This window comes from Plectrocnemia conspersa, unplaced genomic scaffold, assembly GCF_051122295.1.
Source record: "Plectrocnemia conspersa isolate PC_06_02 unplaced genomic scaffold, ASM5112229v1 ptg000014l, whole genome shotgun sequence".
Classification (NCBI taxonomy): Eukaryota; Metazoa; Arthropoda; class Insecta; order Trichoptera; family Polycentropodidae; genus Plectrocnemia; species Plectrocnemia conspersa.
In genome coordinates this window covers 25,962,294-25,978,070 of record NW_028277178.1, presented here as the reverse complement: position 1 = coordinate 25,978,070, position 15,777 = coordinate 25,962,294, and the positions used below count along the sequence as shown (strand labels likewise).

Below are 15,777 nucleotides of genomic sequence, written 5' to 3'. Positions count from 1 at the left end.
GATTTTGTGCTTCGTAAATCACGGCCCAAATATAGAATACAAGTAAGCATAAATCGCGATGAATCCCGAGATTTAAGAAATAATTATACTCGCCAAAATCTAAAAATCTAGAATCTAGAACAGTATATATATATATATATATATATATATATATATATATATATATATATATATATATATATATGGCGATCCCGAGACGACCGTCCGGGACGCATCATACGCAAAAGTGAAGTCCCGCTGAGCCGCGCGCCCGAACTAAGCGGCGTCGTACAATGACGCCGCATTCCCGCAGCCGCAAGCAACGCGAGGAGTGGGGATACCTTAACGCACCCGACCGGGAATATAAGGCGGGGGCCAAAAGCTCACTTAACACATTCTACTCAGGATTTCTGACACTGCAACACTCACTGGACTACACGGATTCTACACCTCGCCTCCTGTTCGAGCAACCATCTCCAGGACACGCGCTCGAGGTTTAATATCGACGACTGTCGAAGGATCCCAGTCAACACGTGTCAAGAGCGTACCGGACGATTTCATAAGGGCCACTTTGTACAGTTCGCTGTACAAACGTCCTATCACAGATCGTCAACCGGACTGCCGATAACTACAAAACAGAAGCGTAACCCGCGACCGCTTCATTGGTGACCCCGACGCGATGGATTCTCCAGCCAATACCAGTGTTTCAACCAACCCGCAACCAACGATGACCATCACACATGCTTGCGTAGAGTTTCATGTGGACGCGGCGGGGAACTTCCTAGCCGGCCGGAACCTCCGAGTGCCACATACACAGCTCCGTCCACTGTCTGGAGACACATCTCCAGCAACGACAACGCCCGTCTAAGTTTCGACTATAAACTTAGCAACGGATTGCAGCACCGACTGGTCGTTTCAGTTTCAACCACAAACTAAACGACGACCCGCTGCAATGCAACTCCACTGCGAAAAGCTTCCTGTGGACGCGGCTGGGAACTACCTAGCCGACCGGAACCTCCGAGTGCCACATACACAGCTCCGCACACTGTCTGGAGACACATCTCCAGCAACGACAACGCCCGTCTAAGTTTCGACTATAAACTTAGCAACGGATTGCAGCACCGACTGATCGTTTCAGTTTCAACCACAAACTAAACGACGACCCGTCGCAATGCAACTCCACTGCGAAGAGTTTCCTGTGGACGCGGCTGGGAGCTTCCTAGCCGGCCGGGACCTCCGAGTGCCACATACACAGCTCCGCACACTATTTGGAGACACATCTCCAACAGCAACACCAATTCTTTGTCTAAGTTTCGACTGTAAACTTAATCAGACACGATTTGGCTAAACAGTGAAATTCCCGAAATGTTTGGGATACTGTTCACATTTTCGGCAACAACTTCAACCAACGACAGACGAGTCTACACAAAAATACAGCAACGGACAGCCAGTATCTTGAAATATATTTTTTTATTACAGTAATAATATTATTTATATTTTAAGGTAGAACTATGCACATTAGGACACCATATATATATATATATATATATATATATATATATATATATATATATATATATATATATATATATATATATATATAATTTCCATGATTTTCGATGACTTTGTGCCATCTATTTTGCAAATCAAAAATTTCTTATAAATTTCTGTATGTTTAGATTCGAAAAAGGACGAAATGGCCGATTTTAGCTCGTCTTGTGTTTTCTTTTTTTTCTTTTAAGAAATGTTCCAATTGCAGCCAGATCTGGAGAATAGGCCGGATAAGAAAATAAAGATGGGTTACAATTTTTCCAAATATTTCAGCAAATTTGATCGAATAAACGTAAAGCGTTTGTTTGGATTAGGTAAAACGTATTAATCCTTTGCATTGAAAACGTTTTTGTACTAGATAGGTAACCAACTCAAGAAAAATGTTAAATTCTTATTAAAAAAATAAATTATGTACGTAGATCATAAATATTAATAAGCTAATACCAAACACGAAGAAATCAGATAAAATATTTGCATTTTTAAAAATTATATTTTAATTTTCTTAGGTTTTCTCACGTATCATTGGTTGACAATACATAACAATAAATTAAGACAATCTGGTGACCACCCCTTTTAAAATATTTATGGCAAAAAAACGGCTCGATCTTTGTCTAATTGCCACTCGTCACTTCCCGTCGCCAAAGTACGTTTAATAATATGTGAGATGTTGCTATATTATAAATTAAACAAACAATTATAGATAAATTTTCTTTAATAAATCTTTAATATAAAGCCAAGAGCTGGTGAGTCCCATTCACCTTATGAGCACAAAGGGTTAATTTGTGTTTACACGTGAAAGGTTGTCATTTTTATTCTTTGGTAGTTTTCAATAAGAAATATGTCTTTATTTGAAAAAGACTTGTAATTAAATGATCAAAATTTAAATCAAATTTTGGTCAGAATAAAAATAAATTTTCAGCCAGAATTTTGTTAGCAAAATGGTCAGAATAGATATTAAATGGCCATAATAAAAATAATAAGCGGTCAAAATAAAAATAGTATACAGTCAGATTAAGAATAGCACATGGTCATAATAAAGTAACTTGCTGCCATAGTCACATATTTTACGCAGGAATTCATTCCAATTGTGGTACTCACATATGCGTCTTCGCTTTTTGAACAGTTAGTCATAAATTGGATGTTGCTGGACAATGTCTAAGATATATCGAAATGAGAACAAATTAATACAATATTAAAGAAAATATAAATTTGTAATTATTAATAAATAAAAACCATGTTATAAAATGAATTTTGCTTTATTTTAGAATGAAAAAATCGAATCTGACCATGTGTCATCATAAATCTAACCATTTAATTTTAATTCTGACCAAATAATATAAATTATGACAATCTAATATTTATTCTGACCATTTCATATCAATTTTGACCCATATAATATAAATTCTGACCAAAACCATGTTAAAATTCTGACCCGAAAAATACGAGCCTTTAAAAAACAATGTTGGATATTATTTTACAACTGGCAGCATCGTAACATTGATGACAGTTGTTAGGTTATGTTTACAAGTGCGGCATGACATTCTGAAAAATGGAAGAACGCCTCCAGTTCGACTCCTCCCTCGGGGGAAACGTCGAGCTTCCTGACGATGTGAATATCTTGAAGTTCGCAGCAGCCAGGAGTAAGGAGATAAGCGTAATGACTGAATGCATATTGGAGCCGTGTCGTACGAAATTGATCTTCCAATCGTTGCCGGTGCATATGCGACGACGGGTGATGAGCCACGCTACTAATCGTCTTCCGAGAAGAGCGAGAATAGCTCATTCAGCTCAGCAGCACCGCTCGGGTGTGCCGGCATCTCGCAAGAAACGAAGAAGGTTGAGGAATCTATTGGAACGCACTGCTCACAGACGTATACGAAACAGATGGCTGGAAACTCACGTTTGGCACGCGAAACGATTCCACATGACGAAACGTTGGGGCTATTCGTTACCGGAGGCTCCGTGCGATAAAGCATTTCGAGCTTGCTATCGCGCGAGCTCTGCTCACTGCTTATTGCAAGATATATCATACTACAAATGCGTACAAATCTCCGGACCGATGAACGAATTAGTTGCCGGATTTATAAAGATCACTAGTCCCAAATGTGGAATGACAATCGTCGCTAATGCATTTGTCAGCGGACAGCGAGAAGGATCGGCGTTCGTTTTTGATATAGATAAATATCCGCACGAATGCATCGGGAAAGTCATGTTTCTGTGGAAACCTACCGACGATATAAATACATCGCAAAATAAATGCATTTGGATATTTGCACATCCATCGTTTTACAACCGACTCGTGCATTTAATTAACATTTTATTTAAATTAAAAACTGATATAACACTCATAGATCAAGGTGTTAAGAGAAGAAAACTCGATACTGCTGCTATATCCGAAACTAGTTGCTATAGTAACGATAATATAAAAATGACTGAACTTAAAGATAGTCTAAATCGATTTAGGTTGACTGGTCCACTATCGCACAGTGTCTTAGTTCAAGCGTTAAATATCGTTACAACAAATCAATATTCTAAACCGGAAGATTGGTTCCATAAATTTGTTCAAAACGACACTAATTTAAAACTTCATCAAGTTCAAAATGAGTATTGGAGTAAAATTAAACATATCAAAACTCCTGCTGATTTGCGATGTCGCGTGATAATGGGCTTGAACGTACAAGATCCCAGAATCGGTTTGCCTGCCAAAAGAACCAAAGCTATACTCGAACCGGGAGAACCTGAACTTAAACATTTGCTTGTGATTCCTGAAACTTTGAGTCAAAGTCAATTGTGGAATTCGGAAGTAAGGAAACTCGTGTACGATAAGAAAATTTCTACATTTGAGATTAATAAAAGGCGGCACGATACAATTTTAGTACCTGGAGAAACTTGCAACTCATACTCGGACTTACCTAGTATACCTATAATTCTGCTTCAAAGACCGGGAAGTACAAATTCCAAGTATAAACGATTAGGTATGCTTTGGGTGTATTACATTTTTTTATTACTCTTTTCATTTTTTTATGCCATTTACATTTTTAGGCTATAATAGCGGATGGGATGTTATTGTACCCGGTGGATATGGAATGCCGTTTTGGTTAGCGTTTATATTGAGAGGCGCTAGAACTGGAGGCCTTAGAGAAACGACCAAGTTGGCTTTCGAAAGTGGAGTACACCAAGTGCAACCTGATACAAAAGCCGGAAAGGAAGAAGAGCTACGTATAAAAAATGTGAATTAAATTCAATTTCAATACTATATAATCCAATTTATAAAATATACTATGTATATTATTTTAGAACTTGATGGAAAAATACTTTAAGCTGCCACCTAAAAAGCGTGTAAATTTCATTAAATTTGCTATCAAAGCTCCTTTCCATTGTCCCTGGAGCTCGTTATTGAACAACTGGAACGATGGCAATAAACGAGATAACTTCTATGTATTAAGAGATAAAAAACAATTGGAAGACTTGCAGGTATACATTTTGATGATTATAAATGCTATAATAAAAAGAAAAACACCACCGTGTTTATTGTGCTAACGTTTGAGTGACGTTTTCAACTAAAAGTAATGAAAAAACATAAATTTATCAATGTTTTGACTTATACTAGTAGACTCCCTGATAACACAAATTTTTGCAATGATATGATCTCTTTCCTTTCTCTCACCCGCGTGTTAAGTGACGAGTAGGAGAGCAAAACTCAACTTTTATATTTACATACACAAGTATTTGTTTCACAGTTATATTTTCAACTAAAATGTTTTCAAAACAACTGTACTTATATTACATTTTAGTGCGAGAAATAGAAAGGATATTACATGATATATTATTTTTATTTTACTTTTAAACCGAGGCTTAAATCCAGATTTATTTATTGTATAAAAGAAAAACAGTAATCACTCTCTCGATCATCCAAAATCAATTGGTATATGATCTTCTTTACCATCTGTTCTATTATTATCTTGATTTATTTTCTGAGATTGTCTAAAGTTCTTTTCATAACTTGTAATATGGAGCTAGAGGTTTATGAAATTGTTTTTTAAATTCTGCACAACCTTCGGTTTAAGGAGCAAATTTAATAAATATGTTTCCAGCTCTTCTGCAAAATGTAGTTTTTTATTCAGATTTTACCCACTTTAGCCATTTAAAATCCAGAAGCAGATTTTACATTTCTAGAAATATATGTTTGTTCTGGAATCTTCCTCCAATATAATCCCATATTCTTGTATGAATTGTCGCTTCATGTAAATAACCTTTTAAAATTACAAATATTTTATCTCCACGTTCCGGTTAAGAAAATAACTTTTCTTTTAAATTTGTTTTTATTCCAGTTAAACATAGCTTATAATTAAAAATTAAAATAAATAATAACAGCAGTTAAAAAATTAAGTGTCGATAATATTTATATTGATAGTTGATTATCCCTGCTGTATCATTCAGAGCTCGGGACAGAGTTAGAGACGAACGTACAAAATGCAATGCCATACCGTATCAAATCATTCTTAGTGAGCCAATGTGACGTGTTTCCTGCTCAAGAATTGGAAGCGTGTTGTCGGGGACGAATCATAGATTTTCTCTGGGATCGTGCTAAGAAGAAACGTGTTCTCCGGGAGTCTACTGTATGTTAAAGTTATTTTATCAGTGGGTCGCATAAGATTAAAATTAAAATCATAAAATATATTTTATTTCTAGTTTTAAAAAAAATTATGCAAAGAAACTGAATATTTTGAAATTCAAAATAAATAATAAAAAAATGGAAAATGCTAATTTTGAGGATTTTGTTTCTACGAAAAATGTTGTTATGAAGGAAAACGTTGATATTTAAATTTAAACCTAAATAAAAAGTTATTTTTGCTACTTTCCTGGTCAAATTTATACATTTTATGTATTTATATACAATTATATTTTCATTGAAAGGAATGTGTTGATGAATCCGCCTCGTACCGAAACAGAAGCCGTACAATTCCTGCAAGAACGTGTTTTGTTGTGTTCACTGTTCTTATTGAATTTATGTAGCAAAACAACGTCTTGGTCAAAACAGTGAACATCTCATTAATAACTGCAACGAATCTACTTTAAAAAATGCCATTTATAATTGTATATAAATAAATAAACTGAATAAATATTTTTTTTGAATAAATTTGCCCCCCGATAACAGGAAAGTACCTAAAAATTGACTTATTAATTATTTTACTTGAACCAAATTTTGGTACTTGTTTTTTATTACGGTGCCACGCTCAAATTTGACAATTGCGAAACGTTCATTTGCTGTTCAGACCCAAACCTAATCTAACCAAATTAATCATTATACCGTTATTATATTCGTTTATGTTAGATTTGGGTTTGAAAAGCAAATGAACATTTTGCAACTTAAATTTGCGCACAGGGCTGTGATAATAAACAAACACCAAACAAAATTATTGCATGTCAACTAATCCTCAAAACCAGTGTTTTTTTATAGTGTTTTTGTAGATATTTTTTAAACTAGAAATAAAACAAATTTTATAATTTTAATTTTGATCCTATACAACCAACCAAATAAAGTAATTTTAACATATGTACCAATAAAAGTCGGATCATTTGATATTTTATTTTGTCTTTTGCTTACTTTTAATTAAAATGTTATCATATTTTTTTTTGTTGTAACTTGGTGTAGCCCAAAGTTCTTGCGAAATGGAATGAATAAATGACCCGTTGGTCAGTCGAGTGTTGAGACGACTTTTGCTCATATGCCAAATTGCTTCATTATATGTGTGCTTGTATACTCATGGCCGGTATTAAATCGACCAGTACTAAAAAAACTATAATATATGTAATTTTAAGTCCTTTCTGTTCATATTCCAGTCATTACAGTAGAGATTTGATTTGGCTCCTAATTTCGATACAATCTGGGTAGAGAAACATTCACTAAAGATCTTGGAATTACCTTTAAGAAATTTCTATTTTTAAGTGCCATTTACAATTCATGAGAAATCGATGGCGTTCAGGTTTATTGGACATTCAATTGTAATATTGTATTATATTTTTAGAAAATGGTTGTGCAAGGAAAAGTCGATACTTCGATTAATTGGTCTGATAATTGCTTAATTCCCGTAAGATTGCTTACTGAGAAAAGAGGAAAAATTACGGATTTTGCTCTTATTTGTCTTCCGAAATCTGTCGACAAAGTTTCAAACCAAACAGATATTGTAGAACCATTGAGAAGAGATGTAAATAAAAAGGATAGGTGTGCATTGAGGGCGGCTCACAAGACATTGTTAAAACAGCTTCGCCGAAAAGCTGTGAGAAGGAAAAGAAAAATATTGGTATGTATTTATGAAACATGAATATGAATGAACGCCCATTGTTAACTTTTTGTTTAACAGGAAACGGCCAACAAATATGTTTCAGTGCCGAAACAAAACAATTTGGCGTTAAACGAGGAATATGCAACGAAAATGAGAGAGCTTTGGCTGCCTAGCGACGAGAGCGATATTAGAAACCAATGTTCGAGGGAGGTTATGGGATACGTAGCCAAAGGAGAGTTTTCGTTCACCGAAGCTAAGGGTTCTGGAATCGGTTATATAACATTGGCGAGTCTGCCGCGGCTGGTCCAGCAAAATACATCTAAAAAATGCTACGTTTTAACCAGAAACGCAACATCCAGGCAATATACATTTGCCTCGTTAGAGATAATTTGTCAAACATAATATGTTAAATATATTATTTAGGTTATTTTACAGGCTTGTGATTACCGTATCATCTGCATTGATATTATGATATATTGTTTTATAAGCAATTTATCTCTAGTACTGAATTAAAATATGATATAGTCCTTCCAGTTGAGAGTAATTTATATCAAGAAATTGATAGCTTCTAAATATTTAACACATTGACTGCCGTGTCAGCCACCGGTGGCCGACACCAAGGTATTCCGTTTAGGCCGTGTCGACCACCGGTGGCCGACACGATATACCTAACTAGATTGTCATTTTGCGCTGTCGGCCACACATTATATATAAACTACTATTAAACTTGGCCGATATATCATATTTACCGACACATGAAAAAACACTGTAATTTACCCCAATAATATCTCAAAACAAATTAAATAATTGTATTCCGAGTAATTATATTAAATTAAACCTAAAAACAATAAACTATTAATTGGACATTTTACGAAAATTCCATCAGCAGTCAACGTGTTAAAGATATTCTAAATCACCTTCATATTAACACATTACTGATGGGGTTTTGAGGTTAACCACTATCGTTAAAACACAGGCAAATTTCGTTATTTATAAAATTATTTTTGTTATTTACAATTGAGAACAATTTAAATGAGCAATTTATAAAATAATTGTTCCATAAAACGTATTGTTTGTGGATTACAGATTAGGTGCAAGTGAAATCTGAAACGAATCCTTTTATGAAGACTTATCTTACATAAATGCACAAACAATTTCTTTTATGGAACAAAGTATTTATTTAAATGCACATATCTCTTAAAATAATTCCCTGTCAAATCGCACCCTTTACAATTTGTATTCATCATAACATTGCATATTTTAAATTGCCATATTCAAATACCTAACTAATTAAAATAAACAAGTTGTTAAAAAGTCGATTGATTAAATGTAATCCACTTTTAAATAAATATTGCTGTAGCGCTAAAAAATTGTCTGCGTAAGTCTAACTAAAGCCAATTATTTGGCATCCAACCGGTAATGTGCTAAGAAAATTACTTCTTTATTAAAGCGCAAGTTTTTGGTCTATAGCTTTTAATACAAATTAACAACCATTTTGCAGAGGCGAGTTTGCTATAGAACTCGTAACATAGTCCACTCATACACTTGCTGAAGTGACAGGCATGCATCACCATACTGTACTTTCATTTGTAAATAAATTTCAATTGGTACCATGTATAATTGCAAGTGGCGAACATTTCAAACCATTGCTGCGCTTTCGCGTTGAATGCCTGATTCATACTTCTCTTCAATTTATACAGACGATAGAACTTTTTTGTACTAGTTCATTTAATTTAAGCAGGGCTGTGGAGTCGTTAAAAAAAACACGACTCTGATTCCGATATTTACCAACAACACGACTCCACTCCGACTCCAACTCTGACTCAAAAAAGTTGAATTTTATCAGGTAGTTCTGGTTTTCTTCTACACGTTTAATATTCATACGCTATACACATTCATTATTATGCAATTAAAATTTCATAATTTAAAAAAATGCATTTTATATAAAAAATGGTCGGGGTCGCTCATTTTCACGACTTCGACTTCAACTCCGGCCAGTGGCGTAGCTAGGGTATGTGCTGCCCAGGGCGATCCTTAAAATTGCCGCTCCCCCCCATACATTTTTTGCAGGGTCATAAAATCAGCATTTCTTAAAATAATAAATTGGTTATTATTAATCTCTTGTTATTCGTGGATTTATATATGTTTTAGTACATTCAGGGTTAAGAACCACACTAAACGATCCCATCGCGAATATACCGCCCCCAAGCAAGTGCCGCCCGGGGCGGCCCGCCCCCTCCGCCCCCCCATAGTTACGTCACTGACTCCGGCCAAAACACTACGACTCCACGACTCTAACTCTGACTCCTACTCCACGGCCCTGAATTCAAGTATTGTTTTTTTTATGATATATGTAATAAAAAGACCTTAAGGATGATCTAATAATGTATAATTTTATGAAAGTTGTATATTACTAATGTAAATAAAAAGTCAATTTTTAAATATATATTTTTATTGAAATAGTTTCTTCAAAGAAATGATCATTACTTGAATCATGAATATTATAATCAATGAGTAAAACGCGAGTAAATTAAAAATTTTCAATATCCGATATAATAAAACGGCTCGCCGTCTTGAGTGTATTCCTACATAGAATTTTTTAATAGATACGAATTACGCTATAAACAATTGGTGAGTGAATTCGTGGAAATGTTCGCATTAGAATGACCTTTAAAATCAATTTGAATTAATTATTGGTACATTTAAAATCGCATACATTTTTTACTAATATACTTAAACTTCTTTTATATATTATAATGTTTTGTACTAATGTATTAACAAGATATGCAAATAACAAATTACATGAATAACCTTGAAAATATTAGGCCAATTCATTCTTTATCCAAATAAATATCAGAATTTTAGATACGAAAATATTTACTAATAATCTCAGGTTGATTAGAAAGTAACAAAATCTTCAAGTTTTCAAGAATCAAGTTTTTTTGTATGGAATCAACCAGCGACAAACACCTTTCGAGAATATATATTAATTATTATTAAAATGATTTTTCTATTCTGAAATTTCAAAATATTTTTCAATCAATCAAATAAAAACAATCATTTTACCCATAGCGACCACCGAAGTAAATGGTCCTAATTTATTTATCACATTGCATACTTTAACTATATATTTCAAAAATATTTTTATCTATGATAAATAAAAATATTTATACTTTTTGGAAGAGTATTGTTTTAAACATTATGATGAAACCATCAAAGTGTGAATCGATATTTTGTGTGTTAAACCGTCATTTCTATTTTATCAAATACCGATTTGTGGACGACCCGATTTATTTAATGAAAACATAGTAACTAATTGAATACCTATGCTAAATATTACTGAACTATTTATAACTTTATCGAATTCAAGCACGGTCAAAGGAAGAGCTTTTGTTAAGAGCGTAACTATATTAGCAAAATAACACTATGTACAAAAATATATTTTTTAATTTCAACGAACAATGAAACGGCTGTGATGTAAGGGAATGATAATGTATAATTCATTAGCTTACATAATGAAGTTAAAACGTACAATTAATGAATAGGTTCATCAACCAGTTAAAACTATGTTATGTAAATCATCGGATTAGAATTTCAACCTGCCTAGTTATAGTATATTCTTTAATTCAATTACGATTAAATTAATCGGAAATGATTGAATGAATATACTATTTTACATATGAGGATTGCCTAACAATTTATGAATGAAGTTCTTCATGTCGTCTTGCTCATCTTCGTTGGAAGAGTGCGACATGCCGCGGTAAGTTTTAAACTCAGTGTGGTTCATCATGGACTTGAGTACAGTAGCGGTCAGCTGAGCCCATTTGTAGGGCACGACCGGATCACAGTCGCCGTGGCATTGTAAAATCTGAAGCGTAAGAAAGTAATCCATTAATATCAGGAACACAAATTTATAGAGAAAGAAAAATATTACAAATAAATACCGGCAAATCTTTGGAACATTTAATCTCCTCCGGAAACTTCTTGTGAAGAGGAATCCAGCAAGACATAGCGGTAACTCCTGCCAATGTCTGCGGGAATGTTAAAGCTGAATAAAGCGCTAACGCACCTCCTTGGGAAAATCCACCCAAAAGAATGCGATTAGCTGGAATTCCTGCCTGAAAAAATTATAAACAAAAAATTATAAAATATATGTTAGCATTTAATCTTAACTTACAAGTTGATAACAGCTGCATCATTAGTTTTATGCTACTGCCCTAGAATATAAATCTATTATTTTTAGTCTTAGACTTACAACCATTGAATAAAGAAATTCGATCTATAAAAAATGTGTTACTAAGCTGAAATGAACTTAAAACTAAGATCACTGGGAGATAACGGTTAGGTAAGGTTTATGCTAATATAAATCAATACATCTTAAAAGCGGAAATAATCCAATCATAAATGACAGATATAAAATGATCATATCCAAAATATTAACACTTAACCGGAGGGTCGGGTAGTATTTACCGATTTCGTCCACTGGCGGTAACGGGCAGGTCGGGTAATAACTACCTTTTACGATTTCTGATGTTTGACGGGTCCAGTTGTTTCTACCCACAAACACTGAAGTGTTTTGTGATGACATATATGAATGAAGGTTTGTACTACAAGAAAAAAAAATTTCAAGGCTAAAATATTTTTATTGTCACCACAACTTCACATGTGGGGGACAATCAAAGAACTCTTTGCATTAACAAACTAAAGTAATAAAACACGATCGTAAATTACTTTTAAAGTGTGACAAAGCTTGGCATAACAAATTTAGCCCATGGAAGACCGAAATATAATTTACATATGATAATTCATATAGTTTATTTTATTTACATAATTAATTAATATCTATTTTTTAAACTAGAGATATAATAAAGTAGAATAAAGCAAATTTTATGATATTAATTATTATTTTATGCAAACCACAGATTGAAAACCATTGATAAAATAATTTTAACATATGAACCAATACAATGCAGAACATTTGATAAATTTTTGTTTTTTAATTCCGTTTAATTCAAAAGTTATCATATATTTTTGTTATAAATCTGTGTTGCGTAAAGTTCTCGCGAAACAGCCCATTTTTAAAGATCATGCGGGAAAAAAAACGACCCGCTGGTTAAATGTTAATATAATATATTGAAAAATAAATAACATAAGGTGTAGAAAACACAAGCAATTGATATTGTAACATTATTAAACAGCGAGTAGTGTTAATTATAGATTTTTAAAGAAAAAATATTTTCTTTTGTTATAAAATAGCAATACTCTTTTTAAAATCATATATTGCTGTAAAAAAAATTTTGTAGTAGATTTTACAAATATTTTTATACAGATTTCAATTTTTTACAGCCTAATAAGAGATGGGACAGGAAATGGAGAACGGAAATCTTTCGCTCATATTTAAATGTATAGCAATATTAACTCACATTCGACTGTGAATAATAATGAATTTTTGCAATGCTATTCTTAATATAAATATTTTTTTTATATTATTAATTACCTTTATTTCGTTATTAATCATTCCATGCACTATTTCGCTGGCTCTTACGATGCCTTCTTCGTCCTCTTGACCCGATTCATCCAGGGTCCTCAGATCGAACCAGGAAGGCATTCGGTACCCAGCGTTGAGAGTCACGGGCATAGTAGTCGCCGTCGGACATATGACCTTGACGTGCGAAGGTCGCATATGACTAACGGTGCTCGCCCATCCATGGCTAAAATAGAAAATTTTGTTTTAAACAACTTCAACCCAAATTGGAAGTTTAGATTCTAAATTTAGCACAGTATGAAATTATACAGCTTCACAGAAGCACGTTTCAAAAATAAAAATCAGTGATTTTTAGATATTAATATTTTAATTTTGTCACACGAAGTAGTCCAGAACAGAAAATTCTGGGACCTGCAGATAGTGTTAAAAATTCTAGAGAAAAAAGTAAAGTATGTAAAACAGCTATATAAAAGAAATTTAAAAAAATAGTTTTCATCAGATTTCTATCGATCAAAGTTTGCTGGTTAGTCTGATCTGCCATCTTGTTTCAAAATATTATTTCGGAAATTTTTGTTAATTTAGGAATGCTGTGGGAGCTAAAAAATAGTCAACTCGGAAATTTTGTGAAACAGGGAAAATTCCGATTAAACTGGGACATATGATAGCCTACTTTTAGCCAAAGTTATATTAACCAAAAATAATTTAAAAAATCGATATCCTCTCCTCCATCTCCTGTCTCTAAAAAATAAATACATTTAGAGTTCCTTTTTTATTAAATACACTGCACCACCGCAAGTCAGCCATGATTTAATATTTGATCCTGAAATTGTCTCAATCTATTTAAAGTAGGTCAGTGGCTCTCGATCATATTTTTTAAAGACTAATTTATTTTTTCATTTTAATGGTAAGCGATCCACAGTTAAGCTTTTAATAATTTTATCATTGTGAATCTATAAAAATTCATGATTATTTAAAAAAAAAGTTGTTCTAATTATCGCAAAAGTAGCAGTATTCAGTTTTAAAATGTTTAATTACGGCAATTCAATTATGCAAGGGTGAAGGTAAGCCAGAACACCGTTCCGATTTAAAACTATTGAATTTAATAATTCTAAATCGGAATGTTTTTTTTTATTACATATAAATTGATTTTTTATATTTTCATAAAGTGATGTAAGCGTTAGGAATAGAATTTCTGAAAAGGCGCTTTCGCGTGAAATAAACGAAACGGTCAGAATGGTCCATCTATTTTTATTTTGGCTGATTCTATTCTCACGAGTTTATCGCGAATGGCTCTAGATTTAGTAAAACCCTAGAAAAATATTCACAAACGAAAGATGTATCCCACAAAGGCCACGATTAGAGCAATTTTTCAGAACATATGTATTATACATTTTTCATACATAGACAGAATATAACAGTCAAACTCATATAAATACTACAGTAACACCTTGCAGTCCGTTCATAAAAATATCGTACGAACGCAATAAATTTTATATTTCTGAGATAGAAATATATATTTAAAATTCCGCAAAAATAGCGGACCGCGAAATGTGTTAAAATATATAAGTTTAAATGTAAATTGAAAACAATAATTTATCGTTTCCAAGTTACTATGAAAAAAAAACAATTTAATATTTAAAAATCACAATAAATTTCTTACCCGGTATCTCCCAGTCCATGCAAGAAAATGAGCTGAAAATCAAAAGAAAAATATAATTAAAATTGATTTTAAAAGTGAATTATAAACCGGCGTTTATTGCACATTGACGTTATCTAATAGCAGTGCAATGTGAAAAGGTAATGTTTAACCCGGCCTTGCGCAAAATACGCAATGAGAGATATCGTCCCGAGTTGCGTAATGCGTAAGTCCGTAAGCAGTGTCCGTAAGTCTATCGTACCGTAGCTGTGTGTTTGGCAGAAGCCGGCACGATCACGGGAGCCGCCATACCGAGCCGAACGAACTGTACTGCGCTGCTCTGCGACGGTCGATATGACAGCGGCGACGCTAGCGCCGGTGAGTTAATATCGAACGGGGAATTACAAGCGAACTGTAACATAAAATACTTGAAGATTCCGAAAATCATAACTGATATTAATTAAGGTGAACATAGGTCCTCCTCAAATTTTTTGTCCTTCTAGAAATGACTCTTTTTTTATCCCCCGCAGCAATTTGCGTTCCTTAAATTTTCAAGAAAATTTTCCGAGGTGACCTTTGAACAAAAGTTCTAAATTTCTGATATAACATGTTTTTAGCTCCCGTAATAATAATATCCTGATTTGGTCTCCTCGAAAAAAAAATCCGAGATTGCTTTTTATTTTTAGTGTCCTCTTTTGCTATTTTCAAAATCTGGTCGCATTGTATAAATCTACTTTCAATATATTTAAGCATTTGCAAATTTACTAAGTATATAAACTATAATACTAAGAAGTTCAGTGGAGTTGATAATGTTTCTTTCCTGCTTAATTATTGTAGTT

The 15,777-nt window shown here is 33.4% G+C and overlaps 2 protein-coding genes across 3 annotated transcripts; one reads left to right on the top strand and one right to left on the bottom strand.

Moving 5' to 3' along the window:
- Positions 1–2,993: 2,993 nt before the first annotated feature.
- Pop1 (POP1 ribonuclease P/MRP subunit) lies at positions 2,994–10,259 on the top strand. Of its 2 annotated transcripts, none has more exons than XR_015812332.1 (5): positions 2,994–4,333; positions 4,407–4,505; positions 4,573–4,760; positions 4,828–5,004; positions 7,560–7,830. XR_015812332.1 is itself a non-coding variant. In XM_088204369.1 (5 exons), the coding sequence occupies exons 1-5, from the start codon at positions 3,080–3,082 to the stop codon at positions 8,217–8,219; spliced, it is 2,391 nt and encodes a 796-aa protein (XP_088060495.1). In that variant the 5' UTR covers positions 2,994–3,079; the 3' UTR covers positions 8,220–10,259. The 2 variants fall into 2 exon arrangements, 1 of the variants encoding a protein (XP_088060495.1); XM_088204369.1 differs by adding an exon at positions 7,896–10,259 and having other exon boundaries at positions 2,994–4,505; positions 7,560–7,835.
- A 618-nt stretch (positions 10,260–10,877) lies between these two features.
- Positions 10,878–15,448, bottom strand: Apt1 (Acyl-protein thioesterase 1). The gene is made up of 5 exons (XM_088204390.1): positions 15,201–15,448; positions 14,963–14,994; positions 13,315–13,528; positions 11,762–11,935; positions 10,878–11,685 (listed from the first exon to the last, which is right to left on the bottom strand). The coding sequence occupies exons 1-5, from the start codon at positions 15,384–15,386 to the stop codon at positions 11,491–11,493; spliced, it is 801 nt and encodes a 266-aa protein (XP_088060516.1). The 5' UTR covers positions 15,387–15,448; the 3' UTR covers positions 10,878–11,490.
- Between the last annotated feature and the right edge of the window lie 329 nt (positions 15,449–15,777).